This window comes from Oculina patagonica, chromosome 4 (genome assembly GCF_052425735.1).
Source record: "Oculina patagonica isolate OP01 chromosome 4, crgOcupat, whole genome shotgun sequence".
Lineage (NCBI taxonomy): Eukaryota > Metazoa > Cnidaria > Anthozoa > Scleractinia > Oculinidae > Oculina > Oculina patagonica.
The window spans coordinates 56,096,535-56,110,901 of NC_135761.1; the positions used below are offsets into that span (position 1 = coordinate 56,096,535).

Here is a 14,367-nt window from a genome sequence, read left to right on the forward strand (position 1 = left end):
GGCTAATGATCTTTATCGCACAATGAAAAGATGGTGCACCAATTGCATCTAACTTATAGGCCAAAGGTCAGATGTCAACGGAAGAACAAAGACATTCAACTTAGTTATGTTGGTGTTAAAAAGAACAAAGTGATATAGACGGATATGTGGGAACCTTATCAAAATACAACTTTTGGCAAAAAGGTTTGATAAATGAGTTTACCCTTGAAACATCTCTCATGCCAGCTGGGTATGTCAACACCTCCTTGTCAGCTAGTTCCAGAGCTTTATCAATTCGATTGGCACCTCCTTGGCAGCTTAGTCTAGCAACCCGGCCGTTGACCTCCGAGACACTGAGTTGAGAGGCACTTAAAGAGTTGAATTTGAGAACCAACTCTGGATCAGTGCTGTATGGTATAAGTGCGAAGTGACTTCCAGATGGTGATGCACCAAAATGACTGACCAAATCTTTGACAAAGCTCAAGACACGATTCCAGTTTTGACCAGTACAAGCAGTCGCAGACGAACCAATAATAAATGTGGTATCCATAGTGATTGGACAAATACCACCTGTTTGGTGAAAAGAGCAAATGGTATGTTACTTTAATAAAAATATGTAAAAACTGCTCTTTATCTATAAGCGAATTCCGATGTGCAAATATAATTACTTGACGGCCTCAAAGTTTATCATTGGAGTTATGCCTTTTTTAAAAGTATGAAATTGGCAGAGTAGATAAAGGTAAGTCAATGATGAAAAATAAGCCCTACATTATTAAAACTTATCAAATGCGCCGTGCTTGTCAGGGAAACTAACAGCCAAATGTTACTTTATTCAATGCTAAAAGTGCACGTGACACATATAGCTATTACCAAGCTTAACATCCGTATGATCAAAAAAGTATTCTGCAAATATGAAATTCACATTACTAAAGCTAAATAATAATTACATTATCGTACAATATATCTTGATGGAATGTTTGCAAGTGAAATAACAAGGAAATTCGCAAAAAAAGTTTGTTGAAAACCAACTCGCACCACTTAACAATTGGTTCATGCTTTAGCGTGCTCCATCGAGTTATGGAGCACGCGGGAAGTTTGGAGAGCACGAAAGTAGCGTAAGAGTTGCCCGAGGCGAGAGCCGAGGTCAACTCTAGCTTCTTGAGTGCTCTCCAAACTTCCCAAGTGCTCCATAACTCGATGGAGCACAGCTAAAAGCATGAACCAATTGTTTTATAACATGCCGGTGGAATTGTGCATCAAAACCGGCCGCGGGAAAAAAAAAATGTGTTTATTGTGTGCAGTGTGAGAACATATAAAACTTAACGGTCGAGCAATAAATTAGTTTACACGATTGGAGCAGTTTGTGCCAAATGGCTGATAAATTGACTAGGTTTATACGGTGGCAGAGCGAAGGAAAAAAAATGACGAAAACAGCAAATACTGCTGTTGATTCTGAGGTTAGTTTTCGCTGAATTAAAATTAAAATGTTTACTCCCGAGTGGACGAAAATTAAAACAAAACAACCTCGAACAGCCGAACAGATTTCAAGGGTTAAAAGAGTCAAAGAATTCGGTTCCATGCTTAGTTTTAAGTATTTTTGTGGACCGATTTTATTTGTAATTGATGTAAATAAACATTTATTTTTGAAAACGGTAGTTGAATGAAGAGCCCGATGAAGTAAATTTTTCCCGAGCGGCAAAATCACAACAGAGCCGTAGACGCTTTGGTCTAATGCTTAGAACGCGAAAACTTTCGTTAGGCAGCTAGTTTTTAGTGCTATCGAACTGCTGTCATTCATGGTTGGCCCATTCTTCCACGTTAGGGCCGTAAAAATATGATTTTCGTCCTTCGAGACTCGCACGTTAGTTGTTGTTGTTTGAATGAAGAAAAGCACACAAACAACTTTGACGGCAAAATAGAATTTATTTTCTCTTTCGCTCTCCGTCTCGTAATAAGAAACAGCTTACCTTGTAGCTCGTATCCTTGGAAAAATATTGAAAGGATTCACTTTTCATATTCCGAAGATAATATGTCATCGCTTTCGCAAAACACAACGTGTGAGCTTTACTCAGTGAGATTTTCAATCGTCGATTACGTCATCAGCGTGCTCCATCGGGATTTTGAGCACGCCTACGTATACTGAATTTGATTGCGCGGCTATGCTAGCTATGTTATAAATACCTGATGGAGTTGTTGGAGCTGGTGTTGGTGTTGTAGGAGGAGGTGGTGCTGATTGAAAATAAAAAAATCCATTTTTGTTAGTTTTGAAAACGGATGTAAAACAGTATATACGTTTTTGAATGTACCGTTTTAAGTTTAAATGGGGTAAATTGCTTAGTAAGAAACGAGAGCATAGACTTGTTTAATAGTGAAAAAAATCGTTAGGGAAGATTCAGTTAGTTACATTGTTCGCTTCATATTTTTCTGGGTACAACTCTAGAAGTGAGTTTGACATAATGAAGTTCTCTCTCGGCCTCGTAACAAATGAACAGATTGAAGAAGATAACAAAAGATGAATTTTTTAAATGAATCTCTGTATAACTAAGTAACAAGAACGATATTTTGAACAATACCTATACAAATGCCAGTCCTATATTGCCGAACTTTGTCTCCCAAGTCGTCATACGATTTGACTGTAAACACGTTAGCTGGTGAAGTTGCGATTTTTTCAAGTTCTGACTTGTCAACATTGTCGCCAATACCCACAACGAATACACTTGCTTTTTTGTTCCGTAGACGCGAGGAGAGTTCGTCGAGAGGGGTATACGGTCCTTGGTCAGTTGTTTGCTTTCCATCCGTGATTACAATAACAGGCTACAATACAGAAAAAAAGTAACAAATATGACAAATAAATAAATGAGAATTGAAGGTAAAATAATGAGATTGATGGATCCTTACCTTTGAAAGTCAGTCTTAAGTTATTTTTATGGGCTTATATTTGTTTAAAAGCAAATGCATGGTGGCTAATGATCTTTTTCGCACAATGAAAAGATGGTGCACCAATTGCATCTAACTTATAGGCCAAAGGTCAGATGTCAACGGAAGAACAAAGACATTCAACTTAGTTATGTTGTTGTTAAAAAGAACAGAGTGATATAGACGGATATGTGGGAACCTTATCAAAATACAACTTTTGGCAAAAAGGTTTGATAAATGAGTTTACCCTTGAAACATCTCTCATGCCAGCTGGGTATGTCAACACTTCCTTGTCGGCTAGTTCCAGAGCTTTATCAATTCGATTGGCACCTCCCTGGCAGCTTAGGCTAGCAACCCGGCCGTTGACCTCCGAGACACTGAGTTGAGAGGCACTTAAAGAGTTGAATTTGAGAACCAACTCTGGATCAGTGCTGTATGGTATAAGTGCGAAGTGACTTCCAGATGGTGATGCACCAAAATGACTGACCAAATCTTTGACAAAGCTCAAGACACGATTCCAGTTTTGACCAGTACAAGCAGTCGCAGACGAACCAATAATAAATGTGGTATCCATAGTGATTGGACAAATACCACCTGTTTGGTGAAAAGAGCAAATGGTATGTTACTTTAATAAAAATATGTAAAAACTGCTCTTTATCTATAAGCGAATTCCGATGTGCAAATATAATTACTTGACGGCCTCAAAGTTTATCATTGGAGTTATGCCTTTTTTAAAAGTATGAAATTGGCAGAGTAGATAAAGGTAAGTCAATGATGAAAAATAAGCCCTACATTATTAAAACTTATCAAATGCGCCGTGCTTGTCAGGGAAACTAACAGCCAAATGTTACTTTATTCAATGCTTAAACTGCACGTGAAACATATCGCTATTACCAAGCTTAACATCCGTATGATCAAAAAAGTATTCTGCAAATATAAAATTCACATTACTAAAGCTAAATAATGAATACATTATCGTACAATATATCTTGTTGGAATGTTTGCAAGTGAAATAACAAGGAAATTCGCCAAAAAGTTTGTAGCAAACCAACTCGTACCACATACCTGATGGAGTTGTAGGAGCTGGTGTTGGTGTTGTAGGAGGAGGTGGTGCTAATTCAAAGTAAAATAATTCCATTTTTGTTAGTAAACCAAAACTAATCTAAGACAGTACAGTCGAAGCTCTCGTAAGCGGACACCCCCGGGACGCGAAAAAGTGTCCGCAACTAGAGCTGGTCCTACGAGAATGGTTCTCGTAAGCGGCCACTAAGTTTAAGGGGATAGATGGCCGCTTACGGGAGCTTGCCCAGTTAACATAATGCTAATATGCATGTAAGTGGTGTTTGAAATCTAACCTGACGTGGCCATGGATGACGACGAAACAACACTGAAATATGGTACTGTAATCTGTAATCACTGTAAAGTCATTGTGACGAACGGCGATGTGAAGGTATAAAAACAAGATACAGCGGTTGTTAATAGAATTTTCTTTGGGGTGCCTGCTTACGGGAGCTTGAAAACAAAGAAAAATTCTAGGTCGTAATCTCTGAAAAGTGTCCGCGGCCGCTTACGGGAATGTCCGCTTACAAGAATGTGAAAATACAGAGTTTGTATGGGAGTTAAAACGGGGTTTCAAACAAGGCGGCCGTAAGTAGAGCTGTCCGCTTACGAGAGTGTCCGTTAAGAGAGCTTCGACTGTAATGAAGCTCTCTCTCGGCCTCGCAACAAATGAACAGCTTGAAGAAGATAACAGAAGAGGAATTTTTAAATGAATCTCTTATACTAAGTAACAAGAACGATATTTTGAACAATACCTATACAAATGCCAGTCCTATATTGCCGAACTTTGTCTCGCAAGTCGTCGTACGATTTGACTGTAAACACGTTAGCTGGTGAAGTTGCGATTTTTTCAAGTTCTGACTTGTCAACATTGTCGCCAATACCCACAACGAATACACTTGCTTTTTTGTTCCGTAGACGCGAGGAGAGTTCGTCGAGAGGGGTATACGGTCCTTGGTCAGTTGTTTGCTTTCCATCCGTGATTACAATAACAGGCTACAATACAGAAAGAAAAAAAGTAACAAACATGACAAATAAATAAATGAGAATTGAAGATAAAATAATGAGATTTATAGATCCTTTCCTTTGAAAGTCAGTCTTCAGTTATTGCAATGGGCTCATATTTGTTTAAAAGCGAATGCATGGTGGCTAATGATCTTTATCGCACAATGAGAAGATGATACACCAATTTGATCTAACTAATAGGCCAAAGGTCAGATGTCAACGGAAAAACAAAGACGTTCAACTTAGTTATATTCTTGTTAAAAAGAACAGAGTGAGAAAAATGAAAAAAAAAAAAAATCTTAGACGGATATAGGGAACCTTATCATACTAATACAACTTTTGGCAAAAAGGTTTGATAAATGAGTTTACCCTTGAAACATCTCTCATGCCAGCTGGGTATGTCAACACCTCCTTGTCGGCTAGCTCCAGGGCTTTATCAATTCGATTGGCACCTCCCTGGCAGCGTAGGCCAGCAACCCGGCCGTTGACCTCCGAGACACTAAGTTGAGAGGCACTTAAAGAGTTGAATTTGAGAACCAACTCAGGATCAGTGCTGTATGGTATAAGTGCGAAGTGACTTCCAGATGGTGATGCACCAAAATGACTGACCAAATCTTTGACAAAGCTCAAGACACGATTCCAGTTTTGACCAGTACAAGCAGTCGCAGACGAGCGAATAATAAATGTGGTATCCATAGGGATTGGGCAAATACCACCTGATTGGTGAAAAAAAAGAGAAAATAACACACCCCAAATGTAGTTTAACAACATGGTACTCTATAAAAAAGGAATGTGGTATCCATAGGGATTGGGCAAATACCACCTGTTTGGCCAAACAAGTAAAAAAACACGTTATAAATGTTATTTAAAACGTGTTACTTTGTTTGTAAAAAATATACAGTCCTGTATCTTAAGCTGTCCTCCGGCGTGGAAATATAATTAAGTTATGGTCTCAAGGCGTATCCTTCAAGAGCTGCCTTCGTTAAAAATATGAATTTGGTAGAGCACATTCACTTGACTTGAGCTTAATACTGAATACACTATCGTAAATTATATCTTCAAGTTTGGGGCCTTTGCAGAAAAAATACAACAAGTAGCACATACCTTCTGGAGTTGTAGGAGCTGGTGTTGGTGTTGTTACAGGAGGTGGTGCTAATTCAAAATAAATAATGTATTTTTTGTTAGTAAAGGCATAGCGATGTAAAACAGTGTAATTATGCGCTATGTAGGCTTGATTTTTGAAAATGTGTCTTCCCAAGTTAATTAGGTGTAAATGGGCGATTTAGGAACTAAGGTATAGAGATCTTTTATCCCGAAAAAATAAAAAAAAAGTGATTTTCAATAGCCGTGTTCACACTAGAAGACGGATAAGATCGTCTAGACGGACAAGTCACCTGACGATTTGTTCGTCTCATATAAAATTAAGACGGCTTTTAGACGACTAGTCCGTGTAGACGACCAAGTCGTCCTCGAAAAATCGCCTTTCTAGACGGCCAAATCGACGAACAAATTCAGACGACTTCTACGTCCAAAATCGTGTCCGTCCCGTTTTCACACTAAGACGATTTGTCCGTCTCTAGAGTGAAAACGGCCAATGATATATATAGTTTTCTTGGATTTACTGTAAAATGAGCGTGAAAGAAGACGTTCTTACCAGGCATCACAGCAAAACAATAACCTTGAGGATACATGTGTTCCACAATAAAGTGTAATGGGTAAAACAGCAAATATAAAATGAAAAGCTTTAATTTACACATACCTGGCCAGCTTCTGAGTTACTTTAAGCCTTCTTTTCTAGCGCTTACATTTAAAGCCAGCGAAAGCGAATAGCTGCTGGAGTCTGCGCAGAAACCTGTTGCTAATAGAAGCGATTTATTTTAAGTTAATATTTACTTTAAAGCTTTCTCATTACTTATGTATTAAATTTATTGCAGAGTTACATTTTACTTGCACACTTCTTATTGATTTTTTTGCAACTGGCGAGGAGATAAGAGCTGAGGTGGAGTGAGATGAATGCGATGAAAACAACTGTTTTAAAAAATAACTGAAAAGAGCATTTTGCAGGAACACAACAGCAAGAAATTTCAACGTAAGGGATGGAACATCGAGGGGAGGGGAAAATCAAAAATTCTTAAATTTGTTTCCAGACATCGAAATACATTGTCTGCAGTAAGACGCAGCCGCGAAAAATTGTTTGAAAACATGACCTAAAAACTTAAAAGGTCAATGTGGTAGATCGTTGTTTTGCTTGCTGTTCAACAATCCGCCATGACATTGACATTTTGAATTTTATATCAAGCCTGAAAAACACTGTGAAACTTAACGAAACGTGGATTTTAAAAACATTTTAACCTCAGAAAAATCCCGTTGTCGTTCACAATCTGTCGCTCCTTAATGATGTGCAAGGATTGGGAGGGGGTGAGTGAGGTAGAGTAGAAGAGTGCTTATCTAAGAATGGAGTATGTACGATCGAAAGACGCTTGAAAGAAACAGCTTGGGTCGCAGCTACGTATAAACAAGCATGTGAATAATATTGAAGCAATACACGATAGCTTTAACGTTTTGTATTTATCAACAGCTTTAATTAATTTACTACACGCGAACACATTAAGTTTTAGTTTGCAATTACGATACACTAACAGCAGAGGACGAACAATGCTTGCAAGCAGCATTTGAAATAAATTGCAAGAAGCAAAGGCCTACAAGGCATTTCGCATTACATTTACAACAACACGCACTAGAGCTATGCTGATAAGCCACAAAAGCATTTGCTTCTAAAGAATATTTAAAAAATATATTAGCAAACACTGCTGAGATGATAGCAGCCTATCAAAAACAAACCCGGCTGTACTTCGACTTAAATTTTCTACGTTTCACTTTGCCTTGGCTTAGAAAGATGGCAAAAGAAGTAAAATAAGCAAAAGAAAAAGATCGTGCCTGTGGACACAAATTAAATATAAGGTCTATAAAGTAGTGAGTTTGTCTTGGAGAAGGCACAATGAAAGTTTCATCTTCACTTCTCTGACAATATTCTGTGAAATAGTTTTTAGAAGTAACCTAACCAGGACATAACAGATAATGAAACAGAAACATTGAAACAAAAAAATAAATTATTATAAAAGCCGAGAACTAAAAAATGTTGGTAGTTATTCCTTAGTAGTATCATTCGGCTTTGGTTATCGCCGCAACATGCAATTCAAGATCTACTTCTGATGCAGTATACATTGTCCTTCCACAAAACGCATTCTCGTGTATAGACACTGATTCATAAAATTAAAATTTCCCGTGTGCATCTTTCTAAGGTCCCTTACTTGGACAAGACTTCTCCGCGATTGGCTTTACGACATCAACCAGGTCCTCAAAGCCAGTAGAAGTGAACACGTTGTCATTGGAACTTGCAATCTGCCGTAGCTGATCATTGTTAACATTACTTCCAATACCTAAAGCGAACACTTCAACTCCCTTATCTTTGATTCTCTTAGATGCGATGTCCAAAGGAGTATATTCTTTAGCAGTTGTCTGTTCTCCATCGGTCATCACAATAGCGACCTGTTGAGAATTTAAATAAACAGTTGAGCTGTCTTTAGAATTCGTAGATATCAGGAAGTGCAGGTGAGAAGAGGCCTAAATAACCCACCTCTGAAAAAAGCTAAGCAACTGGGCCAAAAGCCCGCCCTGCTAGAGCGTATCCCAGCCAATATCGCTCCTGTCCTGGATGGAGGCAGAGTCACCTGCAATTTTTCATGGATTCCATGCATTTCAGATTACTAGTACCCTTTTATACCACTTGGTCAAAGAAAAGCTTTGTAAAAGATACACAGCACAATATCCGGTCAGGGCTGGAACCAAACAGTTATAAGTTTAACCGTCGAAAACAAACCAAAGACAACACAGGGTTGTTCAAATTTAGTCCTCCCAGCAGGCGTGGCTTAGTTCAGTAGCCAAGGTCTAACCGGATATATCGCCATAACTGGTCAGATGAGTCATGCATGAGCCCACAGTTTGTTGAAAAAAAGGAAGCACTACAGACTTTGCGTTTTTTTTATGTAGGCTGCCTCAGTTAAATTGCAGGATGAAAACAGTTTGCTCAATCACTCAAGACAGCTTGCGAAATCACAGTTAAATACCCTTCCTTTCACTCTCTTATGAAAACTTTTTGCTTCTAGTGTCAACCAGCTAACAAAATTTTATACCTGTGACACACCAGGCCTCATTCCATCGCTAGTCGTAAACACCTGGTCATCGGCCAATATTAGAGCTTTGTCAATGAAAGTAAATCCTCTCTGAAATCGTATTCTGTCAATCAGTTTTCCATATTCAGCTGCTGTAACTTGAGCTCCAGACAAGGTGTTGAATTTAAACTCTACCACTGCGTTAGTACTGTACGCAACTACAGCTATGTGAGTACCATCAGGACCAACGTTGAATACATCTGTTACTTTTTTCAAGAAGTCTAACACTAACGGCCATCTTCTGCGACCAATGCTTCCTGACGAATCAACCAGGAAAGCCACATCCGCCGTAGCTTTACAGGCTGTAAAACAAATAAACAAACAGTGGCTTTCAACTATCATTGTGACAACTTAAAGAAAATAACACTGCTTGTGAACAGAACGCCTACTGGCCGTTTAATTCGATCAGAGTTGTCGCGGTTTGGTTTAGAGCTTATGACAGTTGTCAAACAAACAAGCTTGAGTCAACAACAACAACAACAACAACAATACTTTATTTAACCACGCGACACCTAGGAGCGCAAGCGCTCGTTAAAATGTGTGAGTGAACGCAAAATTGTATAAAAGGAAAAAAATATATATATAATTATCTATGTAAATATGTAAATATGTATAATGTATAATAGTCAGCTTTTGTTTTAAGGAAGGAACCAGTAGCCTGCGAATAATAACCGCATCCTAACCATCCTGCAACTTTGCAGGAGGCTGTAATTGCAAAACTGGTGACACGTTCTAGAGCAGAAAACGTCTCTGGGTAATTTTTACAATCAACAATAAACATTTACAACTCATTTAACAGTTTAAAAGGTAGAGGTTTATACCGAGGCACTTCCCCTTTCAGTGTTTATGTTTTCAAGTAAACATGACTTACGTCGCGGTGTTGGTGGAATTGTTGTTGGCGGCGGAGTAGAGAGAGGTGGCACTGAAATAGAACATAAGAAATATTAAAAAAAAATAAAAACATGAAATGGAACAAAGACAGTTAAAATTTGGTTAAAATCAAAACGACGATTTTAGAATGTCTACCAAGAACGATATTTAAACAATACCTATACAAATGCCATTCCTATATTGCCGAACTTTTCCTTGCAAGTCGTCGTACGATTTGACTGTAAACACGTTAGCTGGTGAAGTTGCAATTTTTTCAAGTTCTGACTTGTCGACATTTTCGCCAATAGCCACAACGAACACACTTGCTTTTTTGTTACGTAGCCGTGAGGAAAGATCCTCGAGAGGAGTAAACGGTCCTTGGTCAGTCGTCTGTCTTCCATCCGTGATTACAATAACAGGCTACAATACAGAGAAAAGTAACAAACAAGACAAATAAATATATACGAATTGGAAAAAAATATAGACCCTTACCTTTTGAAAGCCAGCCTAAAGCTATTGAAATGCGAAATGTATTATGCGAATATATGAAGGCTATTAATGATCTATATAGCACAATAAAAGATAATTCACCTCAATAATTGTGCAGAGAATGCATCCAACTTACAGGCCAAGGGTCAGGTGTCAAAGAAAAACTAAGACCTTTAACTTAGTTATGTTACAGTAAAAACCCGCGTGTAAGAACCTAGAAATTAAGAACCTCCTGGCAGAAATTTGCTTCCTTAATACCCCAAAAGGTTCTTATATGTGGGGTTAAACTATTTTATTTATAATACAATAACTGTATTTTATCAAAAAGGATGTCTTTAGAGATCAAGAATTGCACAGGGAAGCTAAAAAATGCCAGTAAGTACCCCAAAATATAAGAACCTGTTTTGCCAAACTCTAAAAAAGCAGGTTCTTACACGCGGGTTTTTACTGTATTGTAAAAACAAAAAGAAACATACGGTAGAAAAGAAATCTTACACCGATGTGTGAGAACCTAATCATACTTATACAACTATTGGCAAAATGGTTTGTGAAATAAGTTTACCCTTGAAACATCTCTCATGCCAGCTGGCTCTGTCAACACTTCCTTGTCGGCTAGTTCCAGGGCTTTATCAATTCGATTGGCACCTCCCTGGCAGCTTAGGCCAGCAACTCGGCCGTTGACCTCCGAGACACTGAGTTGAGAGCCACTTAATGAGTTGAATTTGAGAACCAACGTAGGATCAGTGCTGTATGGTATAAGTGCAAAGTGACTTCCAGACGGTGAGGCGCCAAAATGACTGACCAAAGCTTGGACAAAGCTCAACACGCGATTCCAGTTTTGACCAGTACAAGCAGTCGCAGACGAGCCAATAATAAACGTGGTATCCATAGGGATTGGGCAAATACCACCTGTTTAGTGAAACGAGCAAATAGTATGTTACTTTAATAATATTTTACTGTAAAGCGCCATGAGCCATGGATATGGCGCTATATAAATCTTTTATTATTTGTTTATTTATTTATACTTTAATAACTAGAGTGTAAAAACTGCTCTTAATCTATAACTGAACTGCGAAGTGCAATTATAATTACTTGACAGCCTTCAAGTGTATCATTCAAAATATGCCTTTGTTAAAAATATGAATTTTGCAGAGCAGATAAAGGCAGGCCACTGATAAAAATGGTCTTACAGGACTTAACGAAGGCGTGTTGATTGCCATGATCATTAAATCAACAGCAAAATGTCACTTAATTCAGTGCTAAAATTGCACGGAAAACGTATATGGCCTTTGGACAGACGCAATCTGTTAGAGTTAATATTGAAAGAGGTATTCTGCAGATATGAAATGTACATTACTCAAGCTTAATTTACCGTTTGGGGTCATTGTTTACGAAATAACTAAGAAATTTTCGTTCACATACCTGATGGAGTTGTAGGAGCTGGTGTTGGTGTTGTTGTAGGAGGAGGTGGTGCTAATTCAAAATAAAAATAATTCCATATTTGTTAGTAAAGGCCTAGTGATGTAAATCAGTGAGTGATGTCAAATTAAGGTAAAGATAAAAACAATGATTAGCAAATGACTTTTAATACTCAGTGACAAGGGCAAGAGCACAACAAACGACAGTTTGAACAATACCTATACAAATGCCAGTCCTATATTGCCGAACTTTGCCTTGCAAATCGTCGTACGATTTCACTGTAAACACGTTAGCTGGTGAAGTTGCGATTTTTTCAAGTTCTGACTTGTCAACATTGTCTCCAATACCCACAACGAACACACTTGCTTTTTTGTTTCGTAGTCGCGAGGAGAGTTGGTCAAGTGGGGTATACGGTCCTTGGTCAGTTGTTTGTTTTCCATCCGTGATTACAACAACAGGCTACAATACAGAAAAAAAGTAACAAATACGACACATAAATAAATGGATCCTTACCTTTGAAAGTCAGCCTTAAGTTATTGCAATGGGCTTATATTTGTTAAAAAAGAATGTATGATGGCTAGTGATTTATATAGCACAATGGAAGAAAGTTAACCCCTATAATTGTACAAATTGCATACAACAAATAGGCCAAAGGTCAGATGTCAAGGAACAACAAAGACGATCAACTTAGTTATGTTCTTGTTAATAAGAAACAGAGCCAGATAAATACAAAGGAAATGTTACATGGATATGTGAGAACCTAATCATACTAATAAATCTTTTGGCAAAAAGATTTGTGAAATGAGTTTACCCTTGAAACATCTCTCATGCCAGCTGGGTATGTCAACACCTCCTCGTCAGCTAGTTCCAGAGCTTTATCAATTCGATTGGCACCTCCCTGGCAGCGTAGGCCAGCTACCCGGCTGTTGACCTCCGAGACACTGAGTTGAGAGCCACTTAATGAGTTGAATTTGAGAACCAACTCAGGATCGCTGCTGTATGGTATAAGTGCAAAGTGACTTCCAGACGGTGAGGCGCCAAAATGACTGACCAAAGCTTGGACAAAGTTCAAGACACGATTCCAGTTTTGACCAGTACAAGCAGTCGCAGACGAGCCAATAATAAACGTGGTATCCATAGGGATTGGGCAAATACCACCTGTTTAGTGAAACGAACAAAAAGTATGTTACTTTAATAATATTTTACTGTAAAGAGCCATGAGCTATGGATATGGCGCTATATAAATCTTTTATTTTTTATTTATTTATTTATACTTTAATAACTAGAGTGTAAAAACTGCTCTTTATCTATAACTGAACTGCGAAGTGCAAGTATAATTACTTAACGGCCTTCAAGTGTATCATTCAAAATATGCCTTTGTTAAAAATATGATTTTTGCAGAGCAGATAAAGGCAGGTCACTGATAAAAATGGTCTTACAGGACTTAACGAAGGCGTGTTGATTGCCATGATCATTAAATCAACAGCAAAATGTCACTTAATTCAGTGCTTAAATTGCACGGAAAACGTATATGGCCTTTGGACAGACGCAATTTGTTAGAGTTAATATTGAAAGAGGTATTCTGCAGATATGAAATGCACATTACTCAAGCTTAATTTACCGTTTGGGGTCATTGTGTACGAAATAACTAAGAAATTCTCGTTCACATACCTGATGGAGTTGTAGGAGCTGGTGTTGGTGTTGTTATAGGAGGAGGTGGCGCTAATTCAAAATAAAAATAATTCCATATGTTGTTAGTAAAGGCCTAGTGATGTAAAACAGTGAATGATGTCAAATTAAGGTAAAGATAAAAACAATGATTAGCAAATGACTTTTAACACTCAGTGACAAGGGCAAGAGCACAACAAACGACATTTTGAACAATACCTATACAAATGCCGGTCCTATATTGCCGAACTTTGCCTTGCAAATCGTCGTACGATTTCACTGTAAACACGTTAGCTGGTGAAGTTGCGATTTTTTCAAGTTCTGACTTGTCAACATTGTCTCCAATACCCACAACGAACACACTTGCTTTTTTGTTCCGTAGTCGCGAGGAGAGTTGGTCAAGTGGGGTATACGGTCCTTGGTCAGTTGTTTGTTTTCCATCCGTGATTACAACAACAGGCTACAATACAGAAAAAAAGTAACAAATAAGAAACATAAATAAATGGATCCTTACCTTTGAAAGTCAGCCTTAAGTTATTGCAATGGGCTTATATTTGTTAAAAAAGAAAGAATGTATGATGGCTAGTGATGTACATATAGGACAAAAAAATAAATGAGAATTGGAGAAAAAAAGAGATTTATGGATCCTTACCTTTGAAAGTCAGCCTTAAGTTATTGTAAAGGGGCTTATATTTGTTTAAAAACGAATGTATGATGGCTAGTGAACTAT

General features: G+C 38.0%; 1 protein-coding gene across 1 annotated transcript in view; it reads right to left on the bottom strand.

The window, feature by feature from the left end:
* Positions 1–14,367, bottom strand: part of LOC144650785 (uncharacterized) — a 130,754-nt gene that overhangs the window by 32,364 nt on the left and 84,023 nt on the right. Inside the window, exons 109-121 of the mRNA XM_078510528.1 lie at positions 13,857–14,097; positions 13,641–13,691; positions 12,781–13,127; positions 12,188–12,428; positions 11,973–12,023; positions 11,113–11,459; positions 10,241–10,481; positions 10,063–10,113; positions 9,153–9,493; positions 8,271–8,508; positions 6,064–6,111; positions 5,412–5,675; positions 203–285 (exon numbers count right to left, since the gene is read on the bottom strand). Coding sequence (XP_078366654.1) covers positions 203–285; positions 5,412–5,675; positions 6,064–6,111; positions 8,271–8,508; positions 9,153–9,493; positions 10,063–10,113; positions 10,241–10,481; positions 11,113–11,459; positions 11,973–12,023; positions 12,188–12,428; positions 12,781–13,127; positions 13,641–13,691; positions 13,857–14,097 — 2,544 coding nt within the window. The remainder of the gene's footprint in view (positions 1–202; positions 286–5,411; positions 5,676–6,063; positions 6,112–8,270; positions 8,509–9,152; positions 9,494–10,062; positions 10,114–10,240; positions 10,482–11,112; positions 11,460–11,972; positions 12,024–12,187; positions 12,429–12,780; positions 13,128–13,640; positions 13,692–13,856; positions 14,098–14,367) is intronic.